The 15,806-nt window shown below is 42.8% G+C and overlaps 1 protein-coding gene across 3 annotated transcripts in view; it reads left to right on the top strand.

Moving 5' to 3' along the window:
- flvcr2a (FLVCR heme transporter 2a) overlaps positions 1-15,806 on the top strand; it is a 213,405-nt gene that overhangs the window by 173,332 nt on the left and 24,267 nt on the right. For all 3 annotated transcript variants that reach the window (XM_041214694.1, XM_041214692.1, XM_041214691.1), the window contains 2 exons: positions 4,930-5,035; positions 10,822-10,933. In XM_041214694.1, the coding sequence (XP_041070628.1) occupies positions 4,930-5,035; positions 10,822-10,933 (218 nt within the window). The remainder of the gene's footprint in view (positions 1-4,929; positions 5,036-10,821; positions 10,934-15,806) is intronic.

Genomic DNA, 15,806 nt, shown 5'->3' with positions numbered 1-15,806 from the left:
TATCCTCTAGTGCTGTTTCCAAGACCCACAGCAATGTACTTGACTCTTTAAAAAAAAATGCCCTCTAAACATGGGCAATAAATGCTGGCCTAGCCAGTGTCACTCATATCTCATGAACAAATAATAAAAAAACCACGTACAGTACTTCATCCAAAACATTATAAATTGTAAATAATTGTTCAGCACTGACCGCTCCACATCTTGTCAACCCAAAAATGCCTTTTTTTTCCTACTCTCTGTTTCCAGTTAGCTAACCAATCTTCTGCCCTTGTTAATATGTTACCCACTACACCATGAGCTCTATTTTCGTGTAATAACCTTTGATCTGGCATCTTGTCAAATGCCTTATGAGAATCCAAGTACAGCACATCCACAGGTTCCCCTTTATCCATGTTGCTTGTTAATTCCTGAAAGGACTCCAAAGATTTCCCTTTCACAAAACCATGTTTAGTCTGCCTGATTGCATGGAAATTTTCCAAGTGCCCAGCTGTAACATCCTTAATAATAGATTCCCGAATTTTCCCTATGACTGTTATTAAGCTAACTGGCCTGTAGTTTCCTGCTTTCTGTCTTCCTCCTTTCTTGAATAGGGAAGTCACATTCACTATTTTCCAATCCAATGGGACTTTTCCAGAATCTAGGGAATTTTGGAAAAGTAAAACCAATGAGCTTACTCAGCAGCCACATCTTTTAAGACCTTAGGATGAAGTCCATCAGGACCTGGGGACTTGTCAGCTTTTAGTGTAATAATTTTCTTAGTACCCTTCCCCTGGCGATTGTAATTGTTTTAAGTTCCTCCCTCTCTGTCACCACCTAGTTCACAATGATTTCTGGGACGTGGTATCTGTTGTCTGCCACTGAAAGCCCTTGCTGTGTAATTGTACATCTTCTCAGAAAAAAAATTGCATTTATATAGCACCTTTCATGGCCTCAGGAGCATTTCATAACTAATATAGTACATTTGAGTTGCAGTCACTGTTGTACTGTAGGAAACAGGGCCTTCAGTTTGTTCACAGCGAGCTCCCATAAATAGAAATGACATAACCGGCCATCTGTTTAAAATGTTGTTTGAGAGATAAATGTTAAACAGAATACTGAGGAAATAGTGCCATGGTAGCTTTTACATTTGCCTACGAGACCTGATGGGTAATAGATTTAATACCTCATCTAAAATCAGCATCTCTGACAGCAAACGAAAGAAATAGAAACAGGAGAAGGCCTGACGGTAACTCAAGCTCGCTCCGCCATTCAATAAGATACATCAACCGCATGTTCATGTCTGATTCCCGTATCCCTTTATTCCTTCAGGGTCCAAAGGTCAGTCAATCTCAGTATTGAATATACTCAGCAATTGAATATCCATAGCTCTCTGGGATAGAAAATTCCAAAGATTCATAATCCACTGAGTGAAGAAGTTTTTTTATCATCTCAGTATTAAATGACCAACCCCTTATCCTGTGATTATGAAGAAACCTGGTTCTAGATTCTAGCTAGTGGCAACGTTCTCTCAGCATTTTCTCTGTAAAGCCCTGTAAGAATTTTTCATATTTCAATGAGATTGCTTCTTCTGGAACTCCAGAGACAATAGACCCAGTGTACTCGATTTCTCCTCACTGGACAGCCCTCTTATCCCAGAGCTCAATCTAGTGAACCTTTGTTGCACCCCCTCTTGGACAAATGTATCCTTCCTTTGGTAAGGAATCTGATATTGTATCCAGTATTGACACCGTGCCACACAACCGACGTGTGAGAAAATTTATTGCTCATGGAATAAAAGGGACAGTGGCAATGTGGATACTAAATTGGCTGAAAAATAGGAAGCAGAGAGTAATGGTCAATGGATATTTTTCGGGCTGTAGGAAGGTTTGTAGTGGAGTTCCCCAGGGGTCAGTATCGGGACCCTTGCTTTTCCTGATATATATTAATGATCTAGATCTTGGTGTGCAGGGGACAGTTTCAAAGTTTGCGGATGATTTGAAGTTTGGAAGTGTTGTGAACTGTGAGGAAGACGGTGTGAAACTCCAAGAGGACAGAGACAAGTTGGTGGAGTGGGCAGATAGGTGGCAGATAAAGTTCAATGTGGAGAAGTGTGAGGTGATGCATTTTGGTAGGAAGAACATGGACAGACAGTATAAAATAAGGGGGGAAATTTTGAAGGGGGTGCAGGAGCAGAAAGACCTGGGTGTATATGTGTATAGATCATTGAAGGTGGCAGGACGGATGGAGAGAGCAGTTAATAAAGCAGATAGTATCCTTGTTAATAGGGGCATAGAGTACAAGAGCAGGGAGGTTATGTTGAATTTATATAAGACACTCGTTAGACCTCAGCTGGAGTATTGTGTACAGTTCTGGGCACCACACTATAGGAAGGATGTGAACACATTGGAGAGAGTGCAAGAATGGTTCCAGGATGAGAAGGGACTGTTCTCCTTGGAGAGGAGAAGGCTAAGAGGAAATTTGATAGAGATGTTCAAAATCATGAGGGGGTTGGACAGAGTAGATAGGGAGAAGCTGTTTCTACTCGTAAAAGGATCAAGAATGAGAGGGCACAGATTGAAAGTGATTTGCAAAAGAAGCAAATGTGACATGAGAAAAAACTTCTACAGAACCAGTGTTTTGGGTCTGGAATGTGCTGCCTGGAAGTGTGGTGGAGGCAGGTTCAATTGAAGCATTCAAGAGGACATTAGATGATTATTTGAATAGAAACAAGGTGCAGGGGTACAGGGAAAAGGCAGGGCAATGGCACTGTGATCTTTTGGAGAGCAGGTGCTGACTTGATGGGCCCAATGGCCTCCTTCTGTGCCGTTAAGATTCTGTGATTCAGTAATCACAGTGTAGACTTCTCAAAGGCATACATGATCGCAGTAAGCCTTCCTTACTCTTAAACTGCAATCCCCTTAGAAGATATGCAAACATACCATTTCCTAATTACTTGTCCTATCTTCATGTATAAGGAGACCCAAATTCCAAAATTTCATAGAATCATAGAATGGTTACTGCACAGAAGGAGGCCATTCAGCCCATCATGTCTATGCTGGCTCCCTGAAGGAGCTTTTCACCTAGTGTCACTCCCCTGCCTTTCCACCATAGCACTGCACACTTTTTATTTTTCAGATAGTGATCCGGTTCCCTTTTGAAAGCCACAATTGACCCTGCCTCCACCACACTCTCAGGCAGTGTGTTCCAGATCCTAAACACTCACACTCGATCCTTATGTCGTCATTGCTTCTTTTACCAATTACCTTAAATCTGTATCCCCTGGTTCTTGATCTTTTCACAAGTGGGAACAGTTTCTTCTTATCTGTTGTGTCCAGACCCCTTATGATTTTGAGCACCTCTATCAAATCTCCTCTCAACCTTCTCTTCTCCAAGGAGAACAGTCCCAGCTTCTACAGTCTATCATGAAACTGAAGTGTCTCATCCCTGGAACCATTCCTGTAAATCTTTTCTGTACCACCTCCCTCTCTGTCTAATGTTGTCACATCCTTCCTGAAGCGCAGTGCCCAAAACTGAATCCAATTCCCCAGTGAGACTGAACCAGTGTTTTATACAAGTTTAACATAACCTCCTTGCTCTTGTACTCTATGCCCCTATTAATAAAGCCCAGGATACTGTATGCTTTGTTAACTGCTCTCTCCACCTTCAATGATTTATGCATATACACACACAGGTCCCTCTGCTCCTGAACCCTCTTTAGAGTTGTACCCTTTATTTTATATTGTCTCTCTGTGTTCTTCCTACCAAAATGAATCACTCCACATTTCTCCTCTGCATTAAATTTCATTAGCTCCTTTCCTGCCCATTCCACCAACCTATCTATGTCCTTTTTAAGTTCTACGCTAACCTCCTCACAGTTCATAATGCTCCAAATATTGTATTATCTGCAAATTTTGAAACTGTGCCCTGTACTCCAAGCTCTAGGATATTAATATATATCAGGAAGAGCAGGGCTCCTAACACTGGGGAACTCCACACAAAACCTTCCTCCAGTCCAACCGCTCACACTACTCTGTGTCCTGTCACTCAGTCAATTTCATAATCGTGTTGCCACTTTTCTTCCATGAGCTTTAACTTTGTTCACAAGTCTGTTGTACCCTTTGGAAGTCCATGTACACCATATCAAAAGCGTTGCCCTTATCAACCCTCTCCGTTATCTCTTCAAAAAACTCCAGCAAGTTAACAAATCCGAGCTAGCTTTCCTGAATTAACCTGGATTTGCCCGTATATGTGTAACAGGAAAATAGCTGTTTAGAACCTTCTCTACTAAATTGTCAGTGACAAACATCCCATTTTCCTTCATCCTGAACAGAAAGCTTTGTGCTGCTTTGCAATCAGAGCTCTTGGCTGGTGCTCCGTGTGCACATGAATCCTGATATGTCCTGGTGTGGCTCAACTTCCAACCCGAAGCTGATTGTTGCTAATTTTAGTTCCCCTAAAGATGCACTTGGCACATTAGTGTAGTGGTAATGCTGGATTAATAATCAAGAGAATATGAGCTCAAATCCCACCATAGCAGTTTGAGAAGTTCAACTTAATTTTGTTTAAAAAAATCTGGAAATAAAAATCTAGTATTAATGCAAGTAACAATGAAGCTATCAGATTGTTGTTAAAATAAAAACAAATGATTTTCTAATGTCCTTTAGGGAAGGAATGCTGCTATCTTTACCCCATGTAACTGCATCTCACACCAACTTGGCAGTCCTCTGAAGTGGACTAGTGAGTGGCATCAATCTGTTGCATGCAGCAGTTCTAGAAGGAAACCACCACCTTCCTCGAGCAACAAAAGATTGGCACTAAATTCCAGCCTTCCCAGTGACGCTCAGATCCTGAGAATTTCTTTTTGTTTTAAAGTTCATTCTGTGTAATACTTGTTTGCTAAGTTAACTGTTGTTCTCATGTTCTTACTCCCCATTCCTATTTCATTTCCAGGTTCTTTATGACAGGATACCTGCCACTTGGCTTTGAGTTTGGTGCAGAACTTACATACCCTGAGTCTGAGGGAACATCTTCAGGTCTGCTTAATGAATCTGCACAGGTAAAAAAACATTTGCACATCCATGCATCCTCTTTTGTCACCTTCAAGCTCTGTGAAGATTGGTGTGTCACTAGGAGAGTGTTGAAATTTGAAGACATGCTGAACAAAAGTATGAATTTGCCTCCCTGCACCCTCCCTGGCCCATTCCGCTCTATCCACTACCTAGTCCTTGATTCCTTTCTCATTTCCTATTGTTGCAGCAGAGTCATAGGTCTGAGTTTTACGGGTGGAAAATCAGGCATGTAAACCTGTAAATTAAGGTACCCTGCCATTGGTTTATGCCTGTCACCAGCCTACATGGCCCCACCTTTACCCCAATTATGCAAGTGGCAAAGAGGCATCTGTGGTGAGTCCCCCATCCATGTCCCAATTGAAGCCCTTAAGTAGGTAATTAATGCCCAGTCAAGGCCCTCATCTCAATGCCCCTCTGATTTAACAGGCATTGGGAGAGGCTGGTGCTCAGTATGCAGTATGACAGGTTTAAGCCCACAGGCTGCTAGCCATTTAAATACAGGTGCCTCTTTCTGGGCCCTGGTGCCAATCTATGGCCCCTCCCCACTCCATGTGGCATAGTTCCAAGACTTTGACTCAGTGACAGTGAAGGGACAGTGATACTATAGCACAGAAAGAGGCCACTGTGTCCGGTGAGTCCATGCAAGCTCTCTGTAGGGCAATCTAATCAGTCCCATTCCGCTTCTTGATCCCCATAGTCCAGCAAATTTATTTTCCTCAAGCGTCCATCCAATTTCATTTTTGAGCTCATTGATCATAGAACCACAGAAAAGTTACAGCACAGAAGGAGGCCATTCGGCCCATCTTGTCCATGCCAGCTCGAGGACACCCAGGTGCCCTTTCTAATCCCACCTTCCTGCACCCAGCCCATAGCCCTGCAGCTTACAGCACTTAAGGTGCAGATCCAGGTACTTTTTAAAAGAGTTTAGAATTTCTGCCTCTAACACCAACTTGGGCAGTGAATTCCAGACACCCACTACCCTCTGCATAAAAAAGTTCTCCCTCATGTCCCCCCTACACCTTCTGCCACTTATCTTGAATCTATGTCCCCTGGTTCTAGAATTCTGCATCAAGGGAAACAATTTTATCCTCTATCTATTCCCCTCATAATTTTGTACGCCTTAATCAAGGCACTTCTCAGCCTTCTTTGTTCTAAGGAAAATAACCCCAACCTATCCAATCTCTCCTCGTAGTTACACTTTTCTAACCCTGGCAACATTCTTGTAAACCTCCTCTGCACTCTCTCCAGAGCTATTACATCCTTCCTGTAATGTGATTACCAGAACTGCACACAGTACTCCAGTTGTGGCCTCACCAGTGTTTTATACAATTCCAACATTATATCCTTACTTTTATATTCTGCACCTCTGCCAATAAAGGAGAGCATTCCATATGCCTTCTTTACAACCTTGTCTACTTGAACTGCTGCCTTTAGGGACCTGGGTACTTGTACGCCAAGATCTCTCACTTCATCTACCCCTCTTAGTATATTCCCATTTATTTTGTAATCCCTGTATCTGTTTGACCTCCCTAATTGTATGACCTCACGCTTCTCTATGTTAAAATCCATCTGCCACTTTACTGCCCACTCCACCAACCCATCTATATTGTTTTGGAGATTATGGCTATCCTCCACACTATCCACTACTCGGCCAATCTTTGTGTCATCTGCAAATTTCCCAATCGTGCCCCCCACGTTCACATCCAAATCATTAATATATAACACAAACAGCAAGGGTCCCAACACCGAGCCCTGTGGAACACCACTTGAGACAACTTTCCATTCGCAGGGGCATCCATCGACCATTACCCTTTGTTTCCTGTTACAAAACCAACCTTTTATCCAGTTTGCCACATTACCCTGAATCCCATGGGCTTTTACTTTCCTGACCAATCTGGCATGTGGGATCTTGTCAAATACCTTGCTAAAATCCATGGACACAACATCCACTGCACAACCTTCACCAACCCTTCTTGTTACTTCCTCAAAGAATTCAATCAAACTTGTGAGGCAAGACCTTCCTTTAACAAACCCATGCTGACCATCCCTGACTAGTGCATGCCTTTCCACATGACAGTTAATCCTATCTGTCAGGATTGATTCTACTAATTTCCTCACCACTGATGTAAGACTAACTGGCCTATAATTGTTTGGCATTTCCTTTGATCCTTTTTAAACAATGGAACTACGTTTGCATTTCTCCAGTCCTCCAGTACCTCCCCTGTATCTAGTGAAGATTGGAAAATCATCCTCAGAGCATCTGCTATCTCCTCCCTGGCTTCCTTCAGCAGCCTCGGAAACAATCCATCTGGCCCTGGTGACTTATCAGCTTTCAAGGATTTCAGCCCTTCGAGTACTTCCTCTCTCTTTATGACCATCCCGTCCAATATCTCGCAGTGTTCCCCCTGGACTACTATATCTACATCCTCCCTTTCCTTTGTAAACACGGAGACAAAATATTCATTCAAAACCCTTTCCACAGTCTCTGCATCTACACACAAGTTTCCATCTTCATCTCTGATAGGTCCCACTTTTTCCTTAACTAACCTTTTAGCATTAATGTATTGGTAAAACATCTTTGGGTTATCTTTAACTTTACTTGCTAATCTTTTTTCATGCTCTCTCTTTGATTTCCTTAATTCCCTTTTTACTTCGTCCCTGCACTTCCTGTATTTGTCTAGGCTATCTGCAGTGCTTAGTTCTTTGTGCCTATCGTATGTTTTCTTTTTCTGTTTGATCTGCTCCTGCATTCCTCTAGACAACCAGGGGGTCTAGATTTGGCAGTACCACTCTTATTTTTGTAGGGGACATGTCTACTTTGTACAATTAGGATCTCGCTTTTTAGTGCTTTCCACTGGTTTTCCACTGTTTTATCCTCCAGCAGTGCTGTCCAGTCCACCTCAGCCAAGTCCCTTCTCATTTCTGCAAAATTTGTCTTCCCCCAGTTCAAGACTTTTACCCCTGCCTTATCTCTGTCCTTTTCCATGATAATGCTAAATCTAACTGAATTGTGATCACTGTCCCAGATATGGTCGCCAGCTGTCACTTCACTCGCTTGCCCTTCTTCGTTCCCCAAGAATAGGTCTAGAATTGCATCTCCTCTCATTGGGTTTGTCACTAATTGGTTGAAAAAATTTTCCTGGACACACTGCATGAATTTTTCTCCCTCAGTGCCCCTTATATTGTTTGAATCCCAGTCGATATTAGGATAGTTGAAGTCTCCTACTATCCTTTCAAGTTGGTTGGGGGTGACTAGGGAAGGGTTTCCTTTGGGATGAGGGTTTGTGGACAAGCACATTATCATCAGCCAGATTTGCTGTCTGCCTGGCCCCTGTTACTCTCTGTTCCTCTGAGTTCTTATCGGGTTTGGAGTTTCTGAACTCCTTGAGGAGGATTATTTCATGAAAATTTTCGAAGGTGGTCTCAATTTTAAGCGCCCATACCCACTGGTCAAAAGCAAGCTGCTTAAGCCATTCAAATTCCAGGTACCTCTGGTCAGGCCATTTCCAGAGGCTGTGGAATTTCTGATAGTATGCCTCTGACAATAACTGGTACACACTTAAAATAGCCCTTTTAGCTGCCTCACAGCTTGTTACACTTGCCTCAGGCAAGAAGGATTAACCATCCTGAGTTTTTCCTGTCAGCTTACTCTGCAACAGCTGGGACCATTGTTGGGCTGGCCACTTAAACTGCTGTGCTAACCTTTCGAAAAAGATAAAGAGAGCATCCACTTCTTCATTAAATTTAGAGATTAAGTGACAAAACTTGAATACGTCAGCCCTTAGGTCTGGTTCTCTCACCAGGGATGCCTTCAATGGGCACAGTAGGTTCCTTCCTTCTCAGCTTGAGCTATTTTAATTTAAACTCCATTTCCTTTTTTTCCCCTCGAATTCTCTCTCCTCCTTCCGTTCTTGCCTCTCTCTTTTTTCCCTTTCCTGCCTCTCTTTCTCTTTTTCCTGTTCCTGCCGCTTTCTCTCCTTGTCCCTTTCCTCAAATTCCAGTTCCAATTTCCACTGCTCTAATCTTAATTTCTCTACCACTGATTTATCTATTTCAGTGTCCTCAATTTCCAGCTCTAGATGTTTCGCCACCTGTTTTAAAACTTCCGTTTGTCTGGCTTTCGGGCAGAACTCCAGCTCTAGGTGCCGAGCTACACCTTTTAGTTCTTCCAAGGACAAAGCCCTTAACTCCACGCCAGTTATCTCACCCTGTTCTGTGAAAGCATTGCCATTGAATGTGGATATTTTAGCACTTCCGTATTCCAGACCCAGGTTTTGCAGTTTTTAAATTGTTTTTGAAGGAACAATATAATTTCCCCACTCCAATTATTTCATACATCTTTTTTTAAATTTGTTTGTGGAATGCAGCGCTGGTTAGGCCAGCATTTATTGCCCATCCCTAATTGCCCTTGTTCAGAGGGCATTTTTAAGAGTCAACCACATTGGGTCTGGAGTCACATGTAGGCCAGTAGATTTCCTTCCCTAGAGGGCATTAGTGAACCAGATGGTTTTGTGATTATCATTAGACTTTTAATTCCAAATAGTTATTCAATTCCTGGGTCTCTGGGTCACCGATCCAGTGACAATACCACTACGCCATCGCCTCCTGTCTGTGGGAACAATTCCGAACACAAGCCCCAATTTTGTTCTGACCAGGTGAGAAGGGGTGAACTGGCTTCCCTCTATTCAGCCTCCTCAGTTGGATAAAAGTTTTTAGCAATGCTATAAATTTAACACAATACTAATATCTCCCCAGTATCAGTTTAAACTACTGCCCCAGTTTAGAGAGAGGAAAAAAAAACTTAAAAATCACCGATCCTACTTGCTCACTTTTTTAATGCCTCCGGACTTCAGCTTTGGGGTCCCACTGTCTCCAGCTCACTATCCTGGACCAGTCCTTTTTGTAAAAGACCATAACAGCACCTCCTCCCTCACTGCACCGAATTCCCTCACTTACCAAATATTCAGAGTTAAGCACTTGGCCTCGCTGTACTCAAATAAAGCTGCAACATCCTGCTACTTACTTACTGCCAGTTAACTTTTCTCTCATTTGGTAAACACAGCAACTACTTCTGAAGTGCTTTAAACCACTTGGTGTTGTTGCGTAGCAGCTGTGCTGGACAGCCTCTTCTGGGACCTCTCTCACTTTCAGGCATAATACAAGAAAAGGTGTATCAGTGATCCTAGTTTGATATCAACCCTTCTTTTTTCCTCTCTCTCTCTATCCTTTTCTAACTCTGTCTCTCTCTCTTTCTCTCTCTCTCTCATTTCATCTTTCTCTGTCTCTGTCACTCTCTAGCCCTCTCATCATGATCATTCCTGTTCTGAAGTCCCCTCGCTTGTTCCTCCTAAACTTCAAGTACTACAACCTAGTTTCCCTCCTTTCTACATCCTCAGTGTTTAATTTTGAGCCATCACTTGAGCTGCTGGTGTAATTTAACCTTTCCCAGGTCCTCAAACTGTGAAATTCCTAATCACCCATATCCAGAGGTATAATGTTCAACCTTCTGAAACCCAAGCTTGGTGTCTCCAAGTCCGTTTCTCAATTAACCTAATTGCTTCTCGTTTTGACCAATGGTTTCTTGCACTATGGCTGTAAATTGAACTTTTGAAAAAAGAATGATGATATCTGGGATCAGTTTTCTTTTTGATTTACTCTCAAGACTCCATGATCAGGATGCAGCCTCATTTGATCTCAAAAATTGTGACACATATGAGAATATATTGCTAAAAATTGCTGAGGAGAATTTAAATTATGTGTTTTTGTATTTTAGGTTTTTGGAATTACTTTTACCATTTCACAGGGTAAACTGATTGATCACTTTGGAACTGTAGCTGGAAACATTTTCATATTTGTATTTCTCTTCATTGGAACGGTTATAACAGGTAAGATAATGAAGGTAAAGAAATCTTAACAATGCACTTCAGATCAGACAAAGCCAACATGGTGTTACAAAAGGGAAAACACTAATCATCCTGGGGATTACCATTAACTTGAATGAGCGCGGCTCCAACAACATTCAAGCTCAACACTATCCAGGACAAAGCAGCCCACTGAATCGGCACCCCTTCCACAAATAATCACTCCCTCCACCACCAACACAGAGTGTACCATCTACGAAATACACTGCAGGAACTCACCAAGGCTCCTTAGGCTGCACCTTCCAAACCATCTAGAAGGACAAGGGCAGCAGACACATGGGAACATCACCACCTGCGAGTTCCCCTCCAAGTCACTCACAATCTTGACTTGGAAATATATCGCCATTCCTTCACTGTCGCTGGGTCAAAATCCTGGAACTCCCTCCTTAGCAGCACTGGTGGGGGTACCTACACCACATGGACTGCAGCGGTTCAAGAAGGCAGCTCACCACCACCTTCTCAAGGGTAATTAAGGATGGGCAATAAATGCTGGCCTAGCCAGCGAAGCCCACATCCCGTGAAAGAATGAACAATAATGTAGGAAACCTGGCACCTAATTTCCACAGCAAGCTCCCACAAACAGCAGTGTGATAACCACCAGATCATTTCTTTCTGTGATGTTTCTGAAGGATAAATATTAGGCAAGGGCAATTCTCCTGCTCGTTTTCAAAATAGTGCCATTGGGTCTTTTACATATACCTGGGCAGGCAGATGGGGCCTCGTTTTAATGTCTCATCTGAAAGACGGTAAAAGGAATTAGCATGGGCTTTTCCAGACATTGACGTTATAGAATAGTCAAAAAGACAGTGGTATTGGTCAGGAATAAATGTGTTAGATGATGAAGAAATACTAAGCAAATATTTTGCAGCAGCTTTTACAAATGATGGTGGTAGTAAGGATGCAGGTAGCAAACAATTGATCAGGAAACTGAAGAAAATGAATTGGAGAAAGTCAAAGTGATAAAGAAAAATAATTAGGGGACTTGGGGACACAAGCTACAGTATCCTCTGGGAAGGCCTAGGTGTGGTTTAGATGAGCTGATGTTTAAAGAGGGTGGAAGAAAGCAGAGCAACTAGGAGATCATTGGAATGGTTGAGTCTGAAGGTACATCTGAGTATTTCAGCAACAGGAGGGATATAGAAGAGGCAGAAACAGGGCATGTTACAGAAATGAAATCACACAGTCTGTAATAAAGAATTTTAAAATTAAGAAGAGTTTTGATAATAGGAACAGGGGAAGATTGTTTCCTCTAGTTGGGGAGTCAGTGGTGGAGGGGGGTCATCAATTTAAAATTATCAAACAAGAGTTAGGAGGGATTTCTTTACAGAGGGGGCTGTCGATGATGGCTGATGAAAGTGGTTGAAGCAAGACAAGTGTATATTTTAGGGGACAAGTATTTGAAGCAGAGCAAGACACAGGGTTATGGAGGAAGACCAATGGCAATTGGGATTAGGTTTATATTTCACTAGCTAAGAGTTGACACAGGCACAATGGACCAAATGTGCTATAAATTGCTATAGTTCTATCACATCTTTCTCAAATGATTCCAGGGATTTTTGTCTCCACTCCTGTATCTGAGAATCTGTTCCATGTAATTATTCTTGTGGGTGGAAGTTAATGAGGGTGAAGGTGGGCCAAGAACATCCGCCACCAAGACTGATGGAATCCCACCAACCAGATCTCCGGGAGCAAATTGAGTCCCTAATTGGCAGCAGAGACCTGGCGCCAAGGCTCTCAGCTTCATGGGCACAATTCATTGCAAGACATGCCCCAGTAGGGCGGGAATGTCACCCCCCAAGAGCTGCCAGCCAATCAAAGGCTTTCACCAGGAATCGGCTCTGGATCCATGGAGAAAGTGAGGGTGGGGTGGGGTTTGTGGGGACAGGGACACTGGAGAGCGAGTGGGATCAGAGGAGTGGGGAAGAGGGTGACTCTCCCCTTCCTGATGAGGCCTTTGAACAAAGGACACTACCTCCCCCTCCCCACAACCAGGCTCAAGCAAACCGTATTGCTTTTCAGTCTTCCCAGATGTTCAGTCTCCCACCTGCCACTGATTGAATACCAGCAGCAGCTGGATGAGATCCTTAAGTAGGGGCAGCAGGTTCCCCACCCCACATCTTCCTGCTCGATCAAACAAGCCTGCTCCTCTGAACGTGTTGCTGGGGGGAGAGAGGTGGGGGCATTAAATTCCGTCCTGCTTGTGTGGAGGTGAATTTCCTGACATTGGTACATTGGCATAGCTTATCTCTTACTACTCTGAATCTGTATCAGCTTGTCCGATTCTCACAGCACAACTAACAATAATTTTCCAGATTACATTCATCCATTTATTGTTTTACAAATAAAACCAGAAAATGCTGGAAATACTCAGCAGGTCAGGCAGCATCTGTGGGGAGAAACAAAGTTAACAGTTCACATTGATGACCAATTGTGAGAGCAATTCTGATGATAGCTCACTTGAAAGTTAACTCAATTTCCACAGATGCTGCCTGACCTGCTGAGTATTTCCAGCATCTTCTGATTTTATTTTAGCTTTCCAGCATCCACAGTATTTTGGTTTTATATTATCTGATACACCTCTACAAGATCAGAATCTCCTTCCTGTGGGAAAGTCCAAACTTCAGCAGTCTGTTTTTTTATTCATTCACAGGATATGGGTTTTGCTGGTTAAGCCAGCATTTATTGCCCATCCCTAGTTACCCTTGAGAAGGTGGTGGTGAGCTGCCTTCTCAAACCGCTGCAGTCCATGTGGTGTAGGTACACCCACAGTGCTGTTAGGGAGGGAGTTCCAGGATTTTGACCCAGTGAAGGAACAGTGATATATTTCCATGTCAGGATGGTGAGTGACTTGGAGGGGAACTTTCAGGTGGTGATGTTCCCATGTGTCTGCTGCCCTTATCCTTCTAGGTGTAAGTGGTCGTGTGTTTGGAAGGTGCTGTCTAAGGAGCCTTGGTGAATTCCTGCAGTGCATCTTGTAGATGGTATTCACTGCTGCTTCTGTGCATCAGTGGTGGAGGGAGTGAATGTTTGTGGATGGAGTGCCAATTGAGTGGGCTGCTTTGTCCTGGATGGTGTCGAGCTTCTTGAGTGTTGTGGGAGCTGCACTCATCCAGGCAGGTGGGGATTATCCCATTACACTCCTGACTTGTGTCTTGTAGATGGTGGACAGGCTTTGGGGAAGCAGGAGATGAGTTACTTGCCTCAGGATTCCTAGCCTCTGACCTGCTCTTGTAGCCACAGTATTTATATGGGTAGTCCAGTTCAGTTTCTGGTAAATGGTAACCCCCAGGATGTTGATAGTGGGGGATTCAGTGATGGTAATGCCATTGAATGTCAAAGGGCAATGGTTAGATTCTCTCTTGTTGGAGATAGTCATTGCCTGGCACTTGTGTTGCACAACAGTGACCAGACTTCAAGAGTACTTCATTTGCTGTAAAAGGCTTTGAGGCATCCAATGGTCATGAAAGGCACTATTTGAATTCAAGTATTTCTTTTTGTATATAATCTGTTAGTCTTTTTTTTCCTATTCCTTACTTAATCTCTCAGATCTCCCTTTCACTTTTCCACTACACTCTCTATATTCCTCATTGTTAGGTTTATTGTGTGATACACCTCCTTTTCACTCTATAGAAATGTATTTATTTTGCTCTTTCTCCATCTTATATTTTAAGATTCTCATTGCTTTTCTGCCCAGTTAATTTTAACCAAAACCCTTATTGCTGGCTCTGTGTTCTCCATTTCGATTCTTTCAGTGACCCTATGCTGTGCTCGCTATTTCCCAATTGTTCTCCTATTGATACATTAGTTATTTATCTCGTTTCAGGTCCCAGAACTAAATCCAGTAATGCTTCTTTCCTTGTCAGACTAGACAGCATTCTAGGATATATTCTAAACAAAACATTTCCCACTTTGAACACATGCTTTACTTTAATTGTGTTTTTTGGGGATTCTGTAAATGACCTAGTATTGCCCTGTTTATATTTTCTTTATTCATGGGATATGGGTGTCGCAGGCAAGCCCAGCATTTGTTGCTCATCCCTAATTGCCCTTGAACTTAGTGGCTTGCTAGGCCAATTCAGAGTCAACCACATTGCTGTGGATCTGAAGTCACATGTAGGCCAGACCGGATAAGGATGGAAGATTTCCTTCTGGAAGGATACTAGTGAATCAGATGGGTGTTTATAACAATGGTTTCATGTCCACTGAAATTAGTTTTCAATTCCAGATTTATTACCCGTATACACCAAGCCTCCCTTTAAATGTGTCAAAAGTATCTGCCTCAGCCACTCCATGTTCCATGTTCTCACCCTTCTCTGTAAACTGATAATCACTGTGTGTGAAGAAAAACTTCCCAATATGGGTCCTAAATTTGCCTCTCACTAGTCTAAACCTTTCACCCTCCTAAAGCCCCTTCTCCTGACCTTAAAAGTTAAATGGAAGTAATTTTTTAGATTTACCTTTTGCACCTGTTTCGAATTGTGTATGCTTCTGCAGGATCACATTTCTATTATGTTAAGGCTGACAAGCCCTTGAATCCCAGGTCTTTCCCCATATCAGATTTCTAAGGCTGTTGTGTCTTCCCACTGTCTCCGAACCTTCAATGTTTCCCCTGTCTCAGTGATGAGTACTGGGCACTGTATTCCGTGCAACCCGACCAAAACATTACCCAGCTTCATTAGAACTTACTCCCCCTCACATTTTACTGTTTTGGTTACACGGTTCTTTTTGCTTTGATTGTTGCTCTGCATTGGTTGGACATTTTGAGCTTAAGGGTGCCGGTTTTGTTTCAGCACCATTCATGGAGTATGTTTGTTGTCTATCTTACCTCCAATGTGCA

The sequence above is a fragment of the Carcharodon carcharias genome, chromosome 20, assembly GCF_017639515.1.
Source record: "Carcharodon carcharias isolate sCarCar2 chromosome 20, sCarCar2.pri, whole genome shotgun sequence".
NCBI classification, from domain to species: Eukaryota; Metazoa; Chordata; class Chondrichthyes; order Lamniformes; family Lamnidae; genus Carcharodon; species Carcharodon carcharias.
This window is presented reverse-complemented; position numbering and strand designations above follow the sequence as displayed.